We start from the raw sequence: 17500 nt of genomic DNA, 5'->3' as shown, positions 1-17500 counted from the left end.
TTCAGATCCAGAAGGCACTTTGGAGGAAATTGGAACCCTTTTTCAGCCGCAATAAAAAAGCTTTACGCTTCAAAAGAGGTAAAAAAATGCGCTTGCATCAGAGGGCAAATCCCGCCAACCAGAAAACAATAACTACAGTCAATCGACATGTATATGTCACGACCTCTCAGTGTGAAACATGCAGCTAAAATCACATTTGGTCAGTATAAATGCAGAACCTTCCAGAGCATAATCTACCCAGCAGATAAAAACAATTTTACTGGAATAAGCAGCATTTTGGCATAAGGTAAAAGTCGTGTAGGCCAACCCCCCCCCTTTTATTGCTATTCATCGGAAATCAATTATGCTGATGCACAGACCTCAAACACCTCAACCAGGCTTTGGTTCTATTTATACATTATTTCATGAATCACACATTTTCTTTTGTTATTCAACGTCCTTTATTTAACTTACATACTTCATGAATATTTAACTAACTGAAAGTCCGGGGAGGGCTTGATAATGTAGCAGGGAAGAGCGGGGCTGATGAATTGAATAAATTGCTAATTATAAATGCAAGGGCAATATCTATATAAATACCCGGTATTTATCTGTATATTGCCCTGCTGTCCTGGGCAATATACAAATAAATCCCTTCCATTTATAATGAGCAATTAAAGCAAATCATACACGTCCTTTGACCCCGCCAAACATTCTGACAAAATTTCTCCCTTTAACACAAATATAGAAATTTATTCTGCAACTATAGAAAATACAGTAGTATCCCATATATCATACAGGCTATGTGCTCACTCTAAGAAAATTTTAAGTCTTTGGAAAATTTCATCGTCACTTACACGCTTCCAGGTTCTTTCTTCTTCCGAATTTCCAAAACAAACTTCCCAAGCCAGTAGTCAAGCTGCTCATTAGCGACTTTCTTAACCCATTCGCCCCTGAACCGCCCATAATTGCCCGTGCGGATCCACGTCCTTTCTACCCTTTGTGATGTCATCAGTTTTAATGATCAAGGACAACTTTTTCCACTAACTTGTGCAGAGTGAAGAGATCTTTCAAACCATACCAGAATGAGCACAATTCAGTCAAGGACACCAGAGAAAGAGGCAAAAAACCATGTAACATTGACCTGAAAATCTCCATGAAAATCTTGTTCCATTGCCCACCTACCTTTCCTTTCACCTAATCCTAAGATCCTAAAAGCTTTCCTAAAAACTATTCCCACCGAAATGAAGCCTACTAAATGCCCAGCAAGAGAAAAAAAAAAATGAGGCAAGAAAAGCGAAAAAAGAGGGGAGGAGAGAAAGCGAAAAGTAAAAGTCAAGACTGCTGTGTCACTTTTAAACCCAAAAACTATCTCGAAATTTTGCTTTCAGCGCATGCCCGAACTTCGCAAGCTGATATTTTGCATCTGGATCAGAAGGCCATGAAGTGTACGACCTGTAAACCGGTTTGGGGTAAGTTTCAGCTCTTTATAGCACAATAGTGACCGGAAAACCACTGGACTAGCTTCAAAACGCGTTTTTCGGCAAAATCTCCAGGAGCGAATGGGTTAAGCAAAGTACCAAACTTTTTGAAAAAAATCCACTTTTCAGGATAAAACAACCAAATCTGTCTATTCCATGTCAAATCAGGTGAAAAAGTTGGTAAAAGGCCATTTTTAGGTTTTTTGATTAACCCATTCGCCCCTGAACCGCCCGTAACCTGCCCGTGCGGATCCATGTCCTTTCTACCCTTTGTGACGTCATCAGTTTTAATGGTCAAGGACAACTTTTTCCACTAACTTGTGCAGAGTGAAGAGATCTTTCAAACCATACCAGAATGAGCACAATTCAGTCAAGGACACCGGAGAAAGAGGCAAAAAACCATGTAACATTGACCTGAAAATCTCCATGAAAATCTTGTTCCATTGCCCACCTACCTTTCCTTTCACCTAATCCTAAGATCCTAAAAGCTTTCCTAAAAACTATTCCCACCAAAATGAAGCCTACTAAATGCCCAGCAAGAGAAAAAAAAAAATGAGGCAAGAAAAGCGAAAAAAGAGGGGAGGAGAGAAAGCGAAAAGTAAAAGTCAAGACTGCTGTGTCACTTTTAAACCCCAAAACTATCTCGAAATTTTGCTTTCTGCGCATGCGTGGACTTCGCAAGCTGATATTTTGCATCTGGATCAGAAGGCCATGAAGTGTACGACCTGTAAACCAGTTTGGGGTAAGTTTCAGCTCTTTATAGCACGATAGTGACCAGAAAACCACTGGACTAGCTTCAAAACGCATTTGTCGGCAAAATGTCCAGGAGCGAATGGGTTAATGTCAGGATTGACTTCGTAGTATTTCTATTTGCTGCTATTCTTTTTAACTTTTACATTGCGTTCGACGGCCCATTCCTCCCAGCAACGTACCGCCAATGAAGTATTAACTTTCGTGTTTGCCGGTATTCTGGACTCTCTTCTCTTCTCAACTTCGTTATCACAAACAACAACGATATTACGCCCAGGATTTTCTTTCTTTTCGACTTCAACACTATCTCGTTCGCTTACTTCTCTAAAGTCTCCCACTAACTATTCCAAATTCAACTCAGGGGAAAAAGGCTCCTGAGAGAAAGTATTTTGCGTTAGGAAAATTTCGTTGTCACTATCCATTGCCGCTCTTACAAGTGTACTGGCCCTCCAAAAAATACCAAGACAAAAATAAAAAAACACAAAAGGTTTGAAATTTGATTGTTGTCGGCTTAGCAAACAGACAATGTGCTATTGTTCTCCCTTTCTCACCTAAGTGAGAACAAGTGGTTTGAACAAATTATGACCCGTGAAACACCCTTTCTCGATGCTGTGTGAAAACCTTTACAATACTTAGAATGAAATACATCATTGTCGGCGGTCGGATCAAAAAATGACAAACAAACAGATGTCAAAAACAAGTGGCCAATTATTGCCCTGTGAAAGACGACCTTTATGTCACCTATACCTCATGAATAATATCATGAAATAAGTTAGATAAAGCCGGAGAACGGAGGTATTAATCCATATACATCCCTCGGGCCTACGGCCCTCGGGATGTATATGGCTTAATACCTCCGTTCTCGGGCTTTATCTCTTACTTATTACAAAAATTCACCCCCCATTTCAAAATCCTGGATCCGCGCCTGCAAGTAAGGCCAGTATCGCTTCAGACTTTGCAACCCTCTTATGTATTAAGCAAGATGAAAACGAAAACGATGCCATCCGAAATCGGATTTGCGACTTTGACTCAACCAAAAACCCAATAAACAAACTAGCCATGAACAACAGAAGACTCCTGATAGCAGCTGAATTTCATTTCCCGTGGAATTTCACTTCCCGTGGAAAAAGAAAGTTAAAAACATCACAAGTTGACACAAAACTTTGTCAGCTTCAGCTGTCAAAGTAAAGAACTTTCAAGATGCTGCATAAATTTCCGCATGAACTCACCTGTCAAATTTTGACCAATTAGAGCATAAAAATTGGACGTAGACCAATGCGTGAACATGGCGTGAAAAGTCAAAAGCAACTGTCTTCCCTGCCTGTAGCAGCTGGCTGAATTTTCGCGTCCGAGGTCGGTTTGAAATCAAAATTTTAATTGTGCGGCACATAAACACAACATATTCCATACGAATTTTAAAAAAAATTAAACTTGAGCCTTCAATCATTTGAAAACCAGTACCTTGTCAGCAGATAACTTCAAAAAACACTTGACCTCGATGGGTCGACACCTGAGCCCGCGATACAGTCAAGTGATACTGGTCAGCGGATACCTTGTTTTGACAGCTATCAATGGATCACAACATTGACGTGTATCAGTTTTCCTGTGGTCCGATCCCAAACTAGCTAGAAAGTATGAGACTGAACATTGATCGCGATCTAGTAAAATAATTAACTCAGTGGACAGCTTCCAAATAAATCACGTCACCTCAATGAGTTGACACATGAGCCCGCAATATGGTCATGGGATACTGGTCAGTGACTATCCTGTTTTGACAGCTGTCAATTGACCATATTGTGAATGTCCGATGTAAAAGATGTGGACTTGGCAAGACACCCCTCCCCTCCTTTTGATAGTCTCCCCTACCCCACCCGTACAATCCGTAGACGCGTACGTACGTACGTACGCTCGGTCAATCACGTGACAAGCAAAGGAAAAGAGGTTGACCATAATCTATGGGTATGGGGCTCTGTCTCACGCGTGCTTTGCGTGCGTGGGAGCCCCGCTACAATATGTGTTCATTTTCTTGTCTATTCTGCTTTATTTTTTCTTTGGTCAATTACAGTGAGCATGCCGTTAAAGGCAAAAAGAAACACTCGGTCCCTTGCGGAGGAAAAGGATTTCTGGTTATTATGTAAGGAGAAGGCAATAGCAGACCTCCTGGACAAGTGCGTGACATCTGGTGCAAGTAGACACTTTTAACTTTAAACTATCACAATTGATTACTAATTGATTTACTAATCAAATTGCTATCTTCATATTATACACTTACACTGTAAAAGTAAGTTTAAGTATGCAGAAGACTTATGTCAATGCTCTTTTTCAGAATGAAGACGTTTATGGCCATATTAGAGAGGGGCTGAAAGAGAAGGGATATGAGGATCGTGATATCGAGAAAATACGGACAAAATACTGTAAACTGAAAATGAAGTTCAAGTAAGCTTGAGTTTTTATTACTGCTTTTGTTGTTTTTTCCTAATGCTACACAGTACATGGAAGTTTTGGTACAGGCCAAAATTTTTATATGTAGCCTTAGTTGTCAGCAATTATCCCTTCAAAAATTTGAAGACTCTGATTCCTAGATAGAAAAAAAATAATTGAGTAAGAAGAGAGGGCAGGATTGCAATCTGTGGAGTTTCGAGAAAGGAATTCCTAAGGCTAATGCATGAAATTAAAGGTCATTTAACATTTTTGTGCACGCTTACACCTATTAAAATGATGTATTAGAATTAAATCCAGATAGTGCGGAGAGGGAGGGGTTCAATGTGGAAGCTATTTATGAGGGGGTTTAACTTTATAATAAAATAAACATAATTGCAAAACATATTTAATAAAATTGTATATTTGTTATAAGTATATACTAAAACAGTGGATAGTACTTTCCGTGCGCTGTGATTGGCTAATTAATCAGTGAATATCCTGCACCATGCACTGATTCACCTCCAGTTCCTCCGAGCGAGCGACGCCAAACTCGTGTAAGTTGCATGCAAAATGCCTTCCCTGTTAGCTGCTGCAACAAACACAGAAATTTCACAACTAATCAAGAAAGCTGTTCCCGAAATACAAGAAGGAGGTGACGAAGTTCGGTTTGGAAGTTTTAACAGGTAAAGCTTTGTCTTTTTTACTTGAATTTATCAGTAAAACTGGTGAAAAAGTTTTTTGTCTACAAATGCAAATTAAGCTTAAGTCTTGCATTAATCTATTAAGTTGACTTGTTCATAAAAAAGCTTAAAACTAAATTTAATAATCTGTTTTACAGAGTAATTTTAAATACAAACAGAATTCACAACTCCTTTTGAAGAAATTTTCCTGTAAGAGCTAAACAAGTGCCTTCAAATGTTTCATTTGTGGGCAAGAAAAAGTGACGACCACGGTCGTTCGGTTATTGCGCTCCAAAATTGTAATCGTTGGCAACAGTAAATGAGTTAAAAGTCATTATTTTTGTGCTAAATTATCTCACTCTTTTAGTATATACTGAAAAAACAATATTATTATTCACCTCGGTGTCGGTGGCTAGTGGTGGTTATTTACCTCACCGCTGCACGTCCTCAGTAAATTTCCACCACTAGCGACCTCCACTTCGGTGAATAATTATCTCTTTATAAGTGATATAAAGGATCACATCCTAACCACCACCCAGAAAGATTGGGTTTTGTACGAGATACGCGGCAGCCATTCTCAATAATTTATGCAAGGGAAAAGGAATTCATTTTTTGGCGGACACAACTCATTTGCCCCCAGGTTGTCCGTCTCTTCTCAGCCCGTTAAGCCCTGTTTACAAGGAAGGAGGATAAAGGGTTACCCTACCACTCACACATTTCTTCTTTTTTATAAGATGTGTTTACAAGGGCAGGTAGGGTTAGCCTAGCACTAGGGTAACCCTACCTGCCTCACAAACACCCTGCTAGGGATAACTCACCTACCCGTAACAACTTTTGTCCTTCATGTGTGACCAGTGGTCTTGGCTATTTGAACGGAATTATCTACAACTTTTGTTTTAAAATCCAACCTGTCGATTGCATTTTTTTTGCAAGTCAAAAGAACATTTCTTGTACGCCATGTACACCAAAAACTAGCTTTCCTAATGCTCTTATAACTGCAAATGCATGAATTCAAAGTATACCCAAGTAATTTAAGGCGCCACAAGAAGGCACAAATAACAGAATAAAATTCACCTACGCTCATGTTAACTTGATTTTCAAGCCTTCACTAGAATCAGGAAAAGAAGATAAACAAACCAATAAACACTGGGAAAGTTTCATTTGTATTGTAACCTCTTTTTTGCGAAAATTATACCAGAAAGTAAAATCGGCCTGACCAGGGACTGGCCGGACATACTCTATACCCGGCTGAATATTCTGATTTTTCTGCCGATTTTAGCCTGAAAATATTCTTCCATTATTCTTGATTTATTATGACATTTCCGTTTAGAATGTATTGAATGTATCACTGAACATTTGGTTATAGCTAGGACAGGTTTTTTCGTTTTGTTGGCTTTTTCTGCTTTTTAGAAAAAGGGATAATTTTATACCGCCAAGTTAGAGACATAATTGTATTGTATTATTTACATCTATCATCGCAGAAAGTTCAATTTTCATTTTCATTTATTCGGGAAACCACTTCAAGCAGAGATAACATAAAAATCCGTTTTTTTGCAGCTTTTTTACAGACATTTAAAAAGCCAGGTACCTGTCAACCTGTACTTATTATTTACAAGTTAGGATCCAAGCTTACAAAGCCAGAAGGCAGCTTGTCACAGTAGACTGGAACTACCCCTTTCTGTCAGTGAGAATGGCGAAGCAAGCCACACAAGAAAGTACAATCAAAGAACCAAAGAGTGAAACATCAAAGTGGTCAAGGTCTCTAAAGACTTCACGTGTATTCCTTTCTTGATGGTAAAGATCTTCAAACAAAGAATCGACGACAAGAGTCCAATAGATCGCCATATCTCTTTGTCTGATGTAATCCTGCAAGAATTGCTCCAACAATTGCGTAAGTACCACCTCAATACTCGAAAGAGTTGTTCCTTAAACACCAGTCAAGGTTTTCAAATGCAAAAATGATTTATTTTCAGTGGAACAGTAAACACAAACCAACAATGAGTGATAATTGTCTTAGACAGCGAACTTGTCTGTGCTATACCTATGTAAATAATTATTATGGTAGTTGATTGTCTGAAGCTGCGTTCACACTAGTGCCAAAACATGCTCAGACTAAACATGTTTCAAAAATAATCTCACCAATTTCATCAAATTGTAATTGTCGTCAACGTCAAATGTTATTCTTCACCAACTTTTACTATTCTAGCCGAATGCGAATTTTGTGACATTTGCTCCAAGTTAGAAGGGTTGAAGTTTTAATGAAACACTTTGAAGCTGCCAGTGTGAATGCAGCATTAGAAAGGTAATTTTTTCTCTAATCACTCTGCAGTGAAACGAGAACAAATCATTTTCACTCTAGAAACCATGAAATGCAGACAAGAATCAGGAATAGGCATCTTGTTTATTGATAGCTAGAACATGGGCAAAATACATGAATAAACATACTACAAACTACAGCTAACGAAGACGTAAGCTAACAATAATGTCAATAATGTACAATCTGGTAATAACCTTTCTGAAAGAGTAAATATAATGACAAAAAAGATAAGAAAATTTACAGAACGGTAGCGAGAGATGCTGTCAAGTGACCTTGAATCTGCAAAGAACACCTTATATACTTGATAACAAATAATCACGCACACTGTCAAAATAACTCACGCGACAAATACCAACACATCCGTATGCAAAGTACTGAAGCAACGTGCATGCCTTTACGTGAGAAAATACATCACTATAAGTTCTTTACCCACTTACATGAAGAAATGGATAAGGTTTGTGGTAACAACAACCTCTACCTACTGGTGTGAAATCCTGTCTGGCTACTAAGGGTAAACAGTCCATTTTTCTGGGCTAGAACTTTTCAAAAGAAGAATTCTTGCTTTTGTGGGGTTTGTTGGTTTTAACTTATGTTTTCTTTCTTTCTTTTTTTAATGCACGAATAGACCAGTTCATGTAAGATCTTATTTAAGGTGGCATACCATTAGATTTTGCGAAACATGGCCCATTCTTACCAGTTGAGACAAAAAAAATTAAAAGAAGTGAAAAACAATTCAATGTTCAATCTTGAATATCCATTCAGATCAGTCTACCGTATTCCTCCATAGTATGCATAGTAGTGATGGGTTATAGTCAAAATTTCGAAAAATATCAGCCATTTCTGTCTTCTGGTAGGCCCCCTAAAAATTAGCCTTGGTACTCACTATGGAGGTGGTACAAGGCTTACAACCCCTGGGCTAATGGTGTATATTGGAATTGTTTTATTTGAAATCAAGGCTAGCGGTGTATATAGGAAATGTTATATTTGAAAGTAAGGCTAGTGGTGTTCATTGCATTACTGTTCTATTTTAAATCAAGGCTAGTGGTGTATTTTGGAGTAACAATGATAATATTCAATGCAAATGTTTCTTCCTTTTCATTAGCCAAGAGCCCACCACGTGACCTGCAAATAACTGCCTACAAATAATGGTGTGCTCATGCGCAATGTCGTTCAACTCTTTTGGCTGCAAACACTATTCTGCTCATGCGTAAATAAAACCACGCTTAGAACTTAGAAGAGAGCAATTTGGCATTTTTACTCGATCAAAAGAACAGTGAAAATACGAAAAAGGCACAAAAGTTGCTTATAACGTATTTTGATAATATCTAAAGGAAAAAAAATTGACAGTCACTCATTTCATCAAAAGAAAAGTTGGTATCTGTTATGAGAAAATTCTACGCTGAAGTGCAGAAAAGGAATGGTGAGCTTTGAACCAAATCTTCACTTGTCAGGATACGCTTTGGCCTTCAGCAGTTCTTCAGTTCACACAACATTGATATCATCAAAGACCCTGAGTTTTCTGGAGCCAATGCAGTTTATCAAGCGGAAATTTCAGAGCTTAAACGAAAGGAAAAGCTCACTCACTACACAAACCACCAATAAACAAAGATGACACAAAGAAACTGTATGAAAGTGGATCTTGTAGTTTAACTCACCTGGGGATATTCCAAAACAAGGTTTTTTTTGGAAATCATGCTTTTCTTCTGTAGAAGAGGACGCCAGAACTTGAGAGAATGAAAGAAGGAAGATTTCTCTGTCTGTACCGATTCATCTGGCGTAAGATATGTGTGCAAAGTGAAAGATAAATTGACAAGAAACTGGCGGGAAAACAACGAAGCCCAGGAATCACAATGTTTGAAACTGGTGGGCCTTTTTGCCCAGTTCTGTGATTTGAAAAATGTCACTTGTCTTAACCTGAAGAACGAGTACCTTTTTCAGAGGCCCAAAAAAGGAGAAGATGAAAGCGATAAAGTCTGGTACAACAACATGGTCATTGGCCAACGCACTCTTGGTGAGAAGATGAAGAAGTTGTCTATCGAAGCAAAGCTTTCTTGTGTGTATATCAATCATTCAATCAGAGCAACTATGATCACGAAACTTGACAAGTCAGGATACGAAGCCCAGCATATAATGGCAGTGTCAGGTCACAGGAATGAAAGTAGTATCAGGAGTTATTCTTCAAACAAGCTTGAGCGTGAAGAGGAAAATGTTACAGACATTATCCAAATCACTGAACAATAAGAAGACTGTAAAGCATAGCGAGATTCCTGCCACTCAGTGATCGAATGAACAACAAATAACGATATTTTGCTCAACCTCGTCCAATAATTGCTAATTATTCTATTTAAAGTAAAGGCTACGGTGTATATTGGATAATTTTCTCATTTGAAACCAAGAACAGCTAAATCAAATAAATAAGAAAATAAGTAATAGTAAAAAGCTAGAAAACTGAAATTGTATTGTAGCTGTATATATTGTAGTTAGATATGCTTTGAACAGCCACCCATTAGAAACTCATGGCATCTGTTTTCGAAAAAGCTTTTTTAAATTTTTTTTAAGCTTGAACATGATTTCATCTTCTGTTTTCTTCATTACAGCCATAACCGTGGCTATACATTACCATACATGGAAAAAGAAAAGCTGAAGCAATTGAAAAATTCAAGCACAACATACTAAGTGAAGGTTTATCACAAATTTCACACCTGTCACTAAGATATCATGTTCCTGGGTATATGCAATTAGTAGGTAGAAATTTGAACAGCAAGGAAGTTCTGTTAATTCTATTTTCCCTTTTTTTCTTATAAAAGTAGAGGGGGTCATGCTCATAGTAGCTAGGGGAATTCCCTGGCCCCAAGCCCTTAGTGGAACCCCTTGATTATTTACATTATTGTGGTCTGAAACCCATTTATATTCCAGTCAGTGAAGGATATTGTCTTTTAACTCGGATCACTACAGAAGCTGTGGCAACCGTGCGATTACCTTTCCAAGCTAAATTGTCTGTTAGCAGCTTTGCGGAAGGAAGATGTACTGGTATCCTCACGGTCATTCCTAATATCTGCCTTATTTCTAATGCACAGTTCGAGTACTTCTGGATGCAGACACAGTTTTTTAAAATGTCTATTTGTTGTGTCACACTTTCTTTGTCCACAGCATTTGTTCTCAATCTCTCGAGCCATAGGTTAACAGTGTCTGCATTTGCACCAGTCTGGTGCTGGTTCTCAGAGTGGAGGCTTTGAACATCCACTGTCTGTAGGTGAAGTCTCCTCACTTTCTTCAAAATTATTCACACCATTGTCATCATCATCACCATCCTCCATGATCACAAGACGGTCTATATACTCCATACTCTGAACACCCCGACTCAGTACCCCTACACATAGCTGATGCACCATGTTATCATTTAAAGTTGATATGAACTCCTAACGAAAAAAGCAATTACAATCAATACTATATTTGCACACGCTATCAAAAGGCTCATTCATTTTTGACAAAAAAATTCAACAGAAAACAACGAATATTTCAGACAACCTGCAGACAAATATACTGTTTTGAAATAATAGTTTAGTGGAGGACATTCAAATATAATAAGGTATTGGAAATCTAAAGGCCTAAGTGAATAGTTTATATGGCAGCAAAGGCGAACCATAAAACACATGCGAACGACTTGATGGATGCAACGGCGGAAAAGCAAAACTCCTGCTATTAGTTGTATGCTAATGAGACTTGAGTGGACTACTGCACATCATGTCATCCTCTTCCCCTTCGTCCGATTCGGAGTTGTCGAAACTGCCATATTCTTCGTCATTTTCTCTCAAAACTTCAGCTAACAGTTCTTCGTGTGATAGAATACGCCATCTTTAAATGTCCTATTATCACGCGCAAAATCTGTTAAAAAATTGGCTAAAACATTAACAATTCCTTCAAGATCTTACTTCCAAACAGTATTTTACGACATTCTGATATGTTTACATAACATATCTAGTGCTCAGGGCCACTATAGGTACACCATAATCCTTTAGTGACCCTAGGCTGGAGTAACTGGGCCGAAATTAAACCCCCAGCAGTTAATACAGTGGGCCTTGTCTATAAAAAATTGGCCAAGCGTGTTATTCACACTCATAATTTGCATCAAACATTTGTCATTTGAAGTTGTAATAGTTTTAGGAGTGGTGAAGAGGAACTTGTTTGATGGGTTAGGCACAGGTAGTGTCAAACAACCATTTTCCCCTTATCCTTCATACTTGAAAGAAGATAACACATTAAGTCCAACCCTATGCAAGTGTTGCACCTGATCAACTATAAGGGCAATCAGAGGAGTGACAGCAATAGTGACTCCAGGAGGAATGAACCTCAGCACTGTGTAACACACAGTCTTTTCACCACCGGTTGGCATTAGTACAACGCAGTAATTTTTACTTAAAATGGCATTGATGGTGTCTATTTCCCTGCCATGAAATGTATGATATCCAAACACTGTTTTAAACTGTCTATGGCCACATCACCTGTCTGGCTATGTCGTAGTGGTGTCTCATTGATCATTTCAGCCTCCTCCTCCATAGAGGTAACAAAATTGTCTAACACTTTTAAAGCAAAGCTATCACTAATTTATTTTAAGACAAACAAGATGAGTTTTAAATCACTACACAAAATTGGTTCACAATGTACCAGGTAACATCTCAAAATGGAAGGGGTTTAGAGTAGATCATTCTGTGAAATGAGAGGAAAAGAATACATTTGCAGTATTTTTAGACCCTGTTCATCCACAAAAAGTGGACTGGAGCAACTTACTGCTTACAATGCAGTCATCCAGAAGTGATCTTCTTACCAAAAATCAAAGAAGCAGCTGCCTTGTTTATGAATTAGTCGTGTACCATGGAGGTAAGAAACATTTTCTAGCCTTTTTGAGACCCACTTTGGACAGGCAGTATGTTTACGATAAAGTTCATTACAGTAAATGTTTTTGAGACTTAATGAATGCCTACTATTGATTATGGTAGGTTCCTATATTTATTATGTTAGCAAGGTACAGTGACAGAGGATTTCACAAGACTAGATCGAAAGGTATCGTAATACAAGGATATTTTGTTAAAAAAGTATAATAATTTCACTAGATTAATTACTTCAGTACAAATTTGTGGACTGATTTGCTTTTTGAGCAACCATTCGATTCAGAAATCTGAAAACACATTTTTTTGGAACATCTCTCAATTTATGATGAATCAAATATGTCAATAATAATCTAAAAGTATTATCCTACAAAACATGGCCCTAATTTGCAACGGTGCCCTTGGATTTCGTGTCCTGAAATTCTTTGCAACCATTCCAAGCTTTGAATTTCACCAGTAAGCTCGAGGTGGAAAGTTTTGTTAAAACTGGGATGTTGCCTGTCAAGTATTCTGTGAATCGGCCAGTATGTCACATATACCTAGAAAACATGTTGGTAGCCTCTTTGGTCGTTTTGTCACAACTCATCTGCCATCACGATAGCAAAGATAGTTTCATCACTCGAAACCTAACGTAATTAATAGGGTAGACATTAATTAAGCTTCAAAATTCAAAACTCATGTAAATACTTCTTCTCCTGACTGCTTTTCGAAGAGCTTAAGATGTTTCTTTCCTCTCTGGCGTGCAGCTTATTTATTAAAAAGCAGGCTGCATCTTCAGTGATTGGTAGGAAAGTCACGCCTGGGTGATAAAGCCTGTAATGTTGCTAAAGGCCAGTTCTTTGGAAGAAAACAGCCTTCTCACACATAGGGTGTGGACAAGTAGTTTTATTCTCCAACTGTGCAAAGTGAACCGTTTTAAATTCATTTCTGAAGATTTTGTACTTGTGTTCCATTACTCTTCCCCCCATAAGAGATCTGCCAGACTTCTCGCCTGTTTCCCCTTCCCGCCTTTTCATTGAGAGAGATGCCTGGATACGAGGCAGTTTTTTTTTTAAATTTTTATTTATTTTAACAACAACAACAAAAACAAATGACATACAAGTAAAAAGTGACAAATGAGAAAAAAACATCAATTGAGAGGAGAGCAACAGGCTAAAAGCAAATAGCGAGGTTAATACATCTTGTCTAATTTTTCCTTTTTCACTCCCTGCTCTTTCGTTTCCTTTTTTTTCCTTGGGTAAAAGGGCACAGTCAAAACAAAACAAAACAAAAAAAGATGTAGAGAAGATATATATATTTAATTAAGTTTTGGAGACTCGGGTCAAAAGGCTTATATAAGGCAGCAAGGGCTCCCATTTTTTTTGACAGTAAAGGCATTGTTGTCTAGTTGATAAATGTGTTTCAAATAAAGCAAAACGTTGTTTGCATTGGGAAGATATTCTTTTAAGCGACAAAGCCAGATATAGTGCTTGGCAATTACGCAACAAAAATTGATATGGAGTTTGTGTTTAGATCTATCTGGCCTCAGACCCAAAGCTGCTTTTATGAGTAAGTAATTAAGTTCACCCAAAGGAAGTTGGCAAGACTGCATCCACTTAAAAAGACTATCCCAAACGTTTTTTGTTTTTTTACCATCTCCAAAATAAGTGCATCAAGTTTTCCACTTCCTTATTACAAAAAGTGCACTTATCATCCTCTCTAAGTTCGACTTTTTTTAAGAAACAGTTGGTAACAGGCGATGTAACAATTTGAAGTTTAGAGTGATAAGTTTACTGCTCTTTGTGCATTTAAGAGCGACGGTCAGGAAAAATCGACCAAAATCTTAATTTCGTGGCAAGAGTTGAAAAATGAATTCCTTTCATTTTTTGTTCATAGAAAGCTTTTAGGTAGATAAGAAACCTAATGTAGATTGTTTCCTCCAAAAGCCTTTTATTTGTAAGAAAAACTAGAAGATCGGTTTTCGATGTCGGAGTCTCAGACTGCCCTAATTTTTAACCTGAAATTCGCTAACATCAACTTTCCTCACGTTCGCAAACAAAGCCGTATGGAGAAATTTGGACACTTTCCACGAACAGAAAAATTCTTTTTCTTCCACTAGAACATACTTTCAGGGCAATAGCGAAGCTCGTCGTACTGAAATGATTCAAAAATGAGGGATAGGTTTTCAAGATAACAAAAACTTAAGTTCGTTACTCATCACCGACGGCAATATTTAACATGTGGTATAACTCCAAATTCTTTTCATGCTATTTAAATCACACATTTAGACAATCATTAAAAACATACCTGGGAATTGGCTTGGGTTATTGAAGGAAATCTCTGTAAGACACCATCGAAGTTCAGGAATTTTCATAGTAGGCCGAAGGTAATTGTGTAGACACTTCCAATTTCGAAATGCACAAAAATAGAAACTTAAGGCCTAAAGGCTCGTTTTTCGTAGTTCTTGTAGGTTTCCCCATTGTAAAGTTGCTTATTTCAATCAAAGAGTGGAGTAAAAGGGTGAAACTGGGTCAATTTTAGCTATTTTGAAACAGTGACCTCTACCAGCTGGCGACTCCGCGTGACAATCTCTTCCGTGACAGCACCTGTCATAACGTACGTTTGAAGAGACGGTGCTGTCAAAATGACAGTCACGGAATCATGGTAGTAACGCAACGCAATTCTTGACAGAGTAACATTTTCGGTGCCGACAGTATTTTGAAGAAGAAAAATATCAAACGCGCTAGTAATCTGGTACTTACTTTTTATCGAAAAATAAGGACTTTAACAATGGTAATTCGCTAAGGATTACGGAACAGGAAGATATTTCTTCTTGTTACTTTACGATCGGGGAAACTTGGAGCCGTTAAGTAAGTTGTTTTGGTTACGCTTCACTATATTTGCCCGAATTCGATGCTTTCGTTTGGAGGCTGCTATTAGGAACCCAAGCCAATTCTCAGGTATGTTTTAGATGAATGTCTAAATGTGTGAATAAACGAGGACTGGGAAAATTTGGAGCTATACCACATGAAGAATAATGTCGCAGAAAACAACTACTAAATTAAAGTTTTTGTCACCGTAAAAACCTGTTCTTCGTTTTTGAATTATGTGAGTTCAACGAGTCTCGATATTGATTTGAAAGTACCTTCTATTGAGAGAAGAAGAGTTGTTCTATTGATGGAAGGTGTCCAAATTTCTCCTTGCGCCTTTATTTGCGAAGGCTAGGAGAGTTGATGTCAGCAAATTTCGGGTTGAAAATACGGCCATTTTGAGACTCCGACCACAAAAACTGATATTTTAACTTTTCTCGAAAATAAAAGGCTTTTTGCGAGAACAACTTACATCAGATAACTTATCTACCTAAAAGCTATTTATGGACAAAGAATGAAAGAAATCGATTTTTCAACACTTGCCACTCGATGGTCAATATTTCCTGACCGTCGCTCTTAAGGGATGTTTGATAAGCGACTTTCCAATTAATATTTTCCTTTGCGTCACTTTCCTTGACATGAAATTGGCCTTTCACAGTTTTTTGACACAATTTCTTGGTAGATAAATTTAGATGGCTTTTGACTCATAAGAAATTTTGAAAAGCGATTTTCATACTTAGATTGGGTTTTGGTGTTTTGTCTTCATAGACAATTAACTGCTGAGACTGATCCTTTTTATCATTTTTGACATCTAAAACTAAATTGAAACTGCCAGCTATTATGATCTTGTCCCACTTGAAATCAGCCAAATGACTAAAAACTGTGGTGGAGAAATTTGAATCGTTGTTTGGAGTGTTAATGTTTGTCAGCGTTAATTATTTCCTGTTTACAGTCAAATCACAGATTTTAAAACGTCCCTCAGGATTGGAATATGCTTTAGAAATTTGGAAAATGAAGTTATTATTAAAAAGTATGGCAACACCTGCCTTTCTACTGGTGCAGCAGCTGAACAAAGCTTGATAGCCCTATTCGGCAAGGCAATCATTCTTATTGTTTTCTGTACAGTGCATTTCTTGACTAAAATATACTGAATTTTCTTTTTCTCAAATCAGTTAAAGACTTCTCGCCATTCGACGAAGTCTCCCAAACCTCTAACATTAATTGATCCTATTTTAAGGTCCATTTTTAGATGTTTGTGTCAGATAGCATCAACTGTCTACTCAAGGAGTTTCCTCGCAATAAAAAACAAATATGAGAAATAAAAAAAGATAAACAAGAGGTTAAATAAAATAACAGTAACGTTGGCAAAATTTAAACAGGGACACACACATTTAAATCAATAAAAGGTTATGGTGGCTGGGGACAAAAGACACACTTTCTTAGGCTCTCTCCTAAGTTTGAAAGAGAAACAAAACTAAAAAGCTAATAAAAAAAGCAACCATCCGCAGTAGCACAAGTTATACAGTGTTTTTCATCAATCACACAGTGACGGATGGCTCGACAGCATTCGATTGTTTGAAGCAAATTACAAAAGTTATAAAAAGTTATGGAGGAAGTTCTTTGCCTACAGGCCATAAGCACCCTCTTATATACAACTTATGGTTGTGCTTGGCTGAAAGGCGCTGGGATTCCTCTTAGGTTTAGCCATTCATTCCTCAATGAACAGGAGTGAAGGGTAATGTAGGGCTAATCCCACAATGTGGCAAATCAATGTGACAAATCTAAGTATTTGGTAAATCTGTTGCGTGATAAATCCAGTATTTTAATGAATTCAAGGTAAGGTAAATCTGAATAGGAGGTAAAATTGTGACAGGACAAATGAAGCAAAATGTCCAATTCACTTGCTCGAATTTTGACCTTTTATTTGGCACCATAAACTTGTAGGATGAGGCATACATATGGAGAATATGAGGGAGAGGAAGGCATTTCAGAAGAAAAGGGTCTTAAGATTTCACAAGGTGCTGTTCATGAAGGGGTCCAACATGGGTGTCACACCATCCTAGGGAAATCATTACAGGATATTCCACCTGCCCCCAAAACGCTATTGTAACCTTAGGTAGAAAGAAAGGTGATCCTA

At 37.8% G+C, this 17500-nt stretch overlaps 1 protein-coding gene across 1 annotated transcript in view; it reads right to left on the bottom strand.

The window, feature by feature from the left end:
* Positions 1-10804, bottom strand: part of LOC140931835 (uncharacterized) — a 13238-nt gene extending 2434 nt beyond the window's left edge. The window contains exon 1 of the mRNA XM_073381556.1: positions 10608-10804. Within this exon, the coding sequence (XP_073237657.1) occupies positions 10608-10804 (197 nt within the window). The remainder of the gene's footprint in view (positions 1-10607) is intronic.
* Between the last annotated feature and the right edge of the window lie 6696 nt (positions 10805-17500).

The sequence above is a fragment of the Porites lutea genome, chromosome 3 (assembly GCF_958299795.1).
Source record: "Porites lutea chromosome 3, jaPorLute2.1, whole genome shotgun sequence".
In the NCBI taxonomy this organism is placed as follows: domain Eukaryota; kingdom Metazoa; phylum Cnidaria; class Anthozoa; order Scleractinia; family Poritidae; genus Porites; species Porites lutea.
The sequence above is the reverse complement of the archived record's forward strand: the minus strand, read 5'-3'. Positions and strand labels throughout refer to the sequence as shown.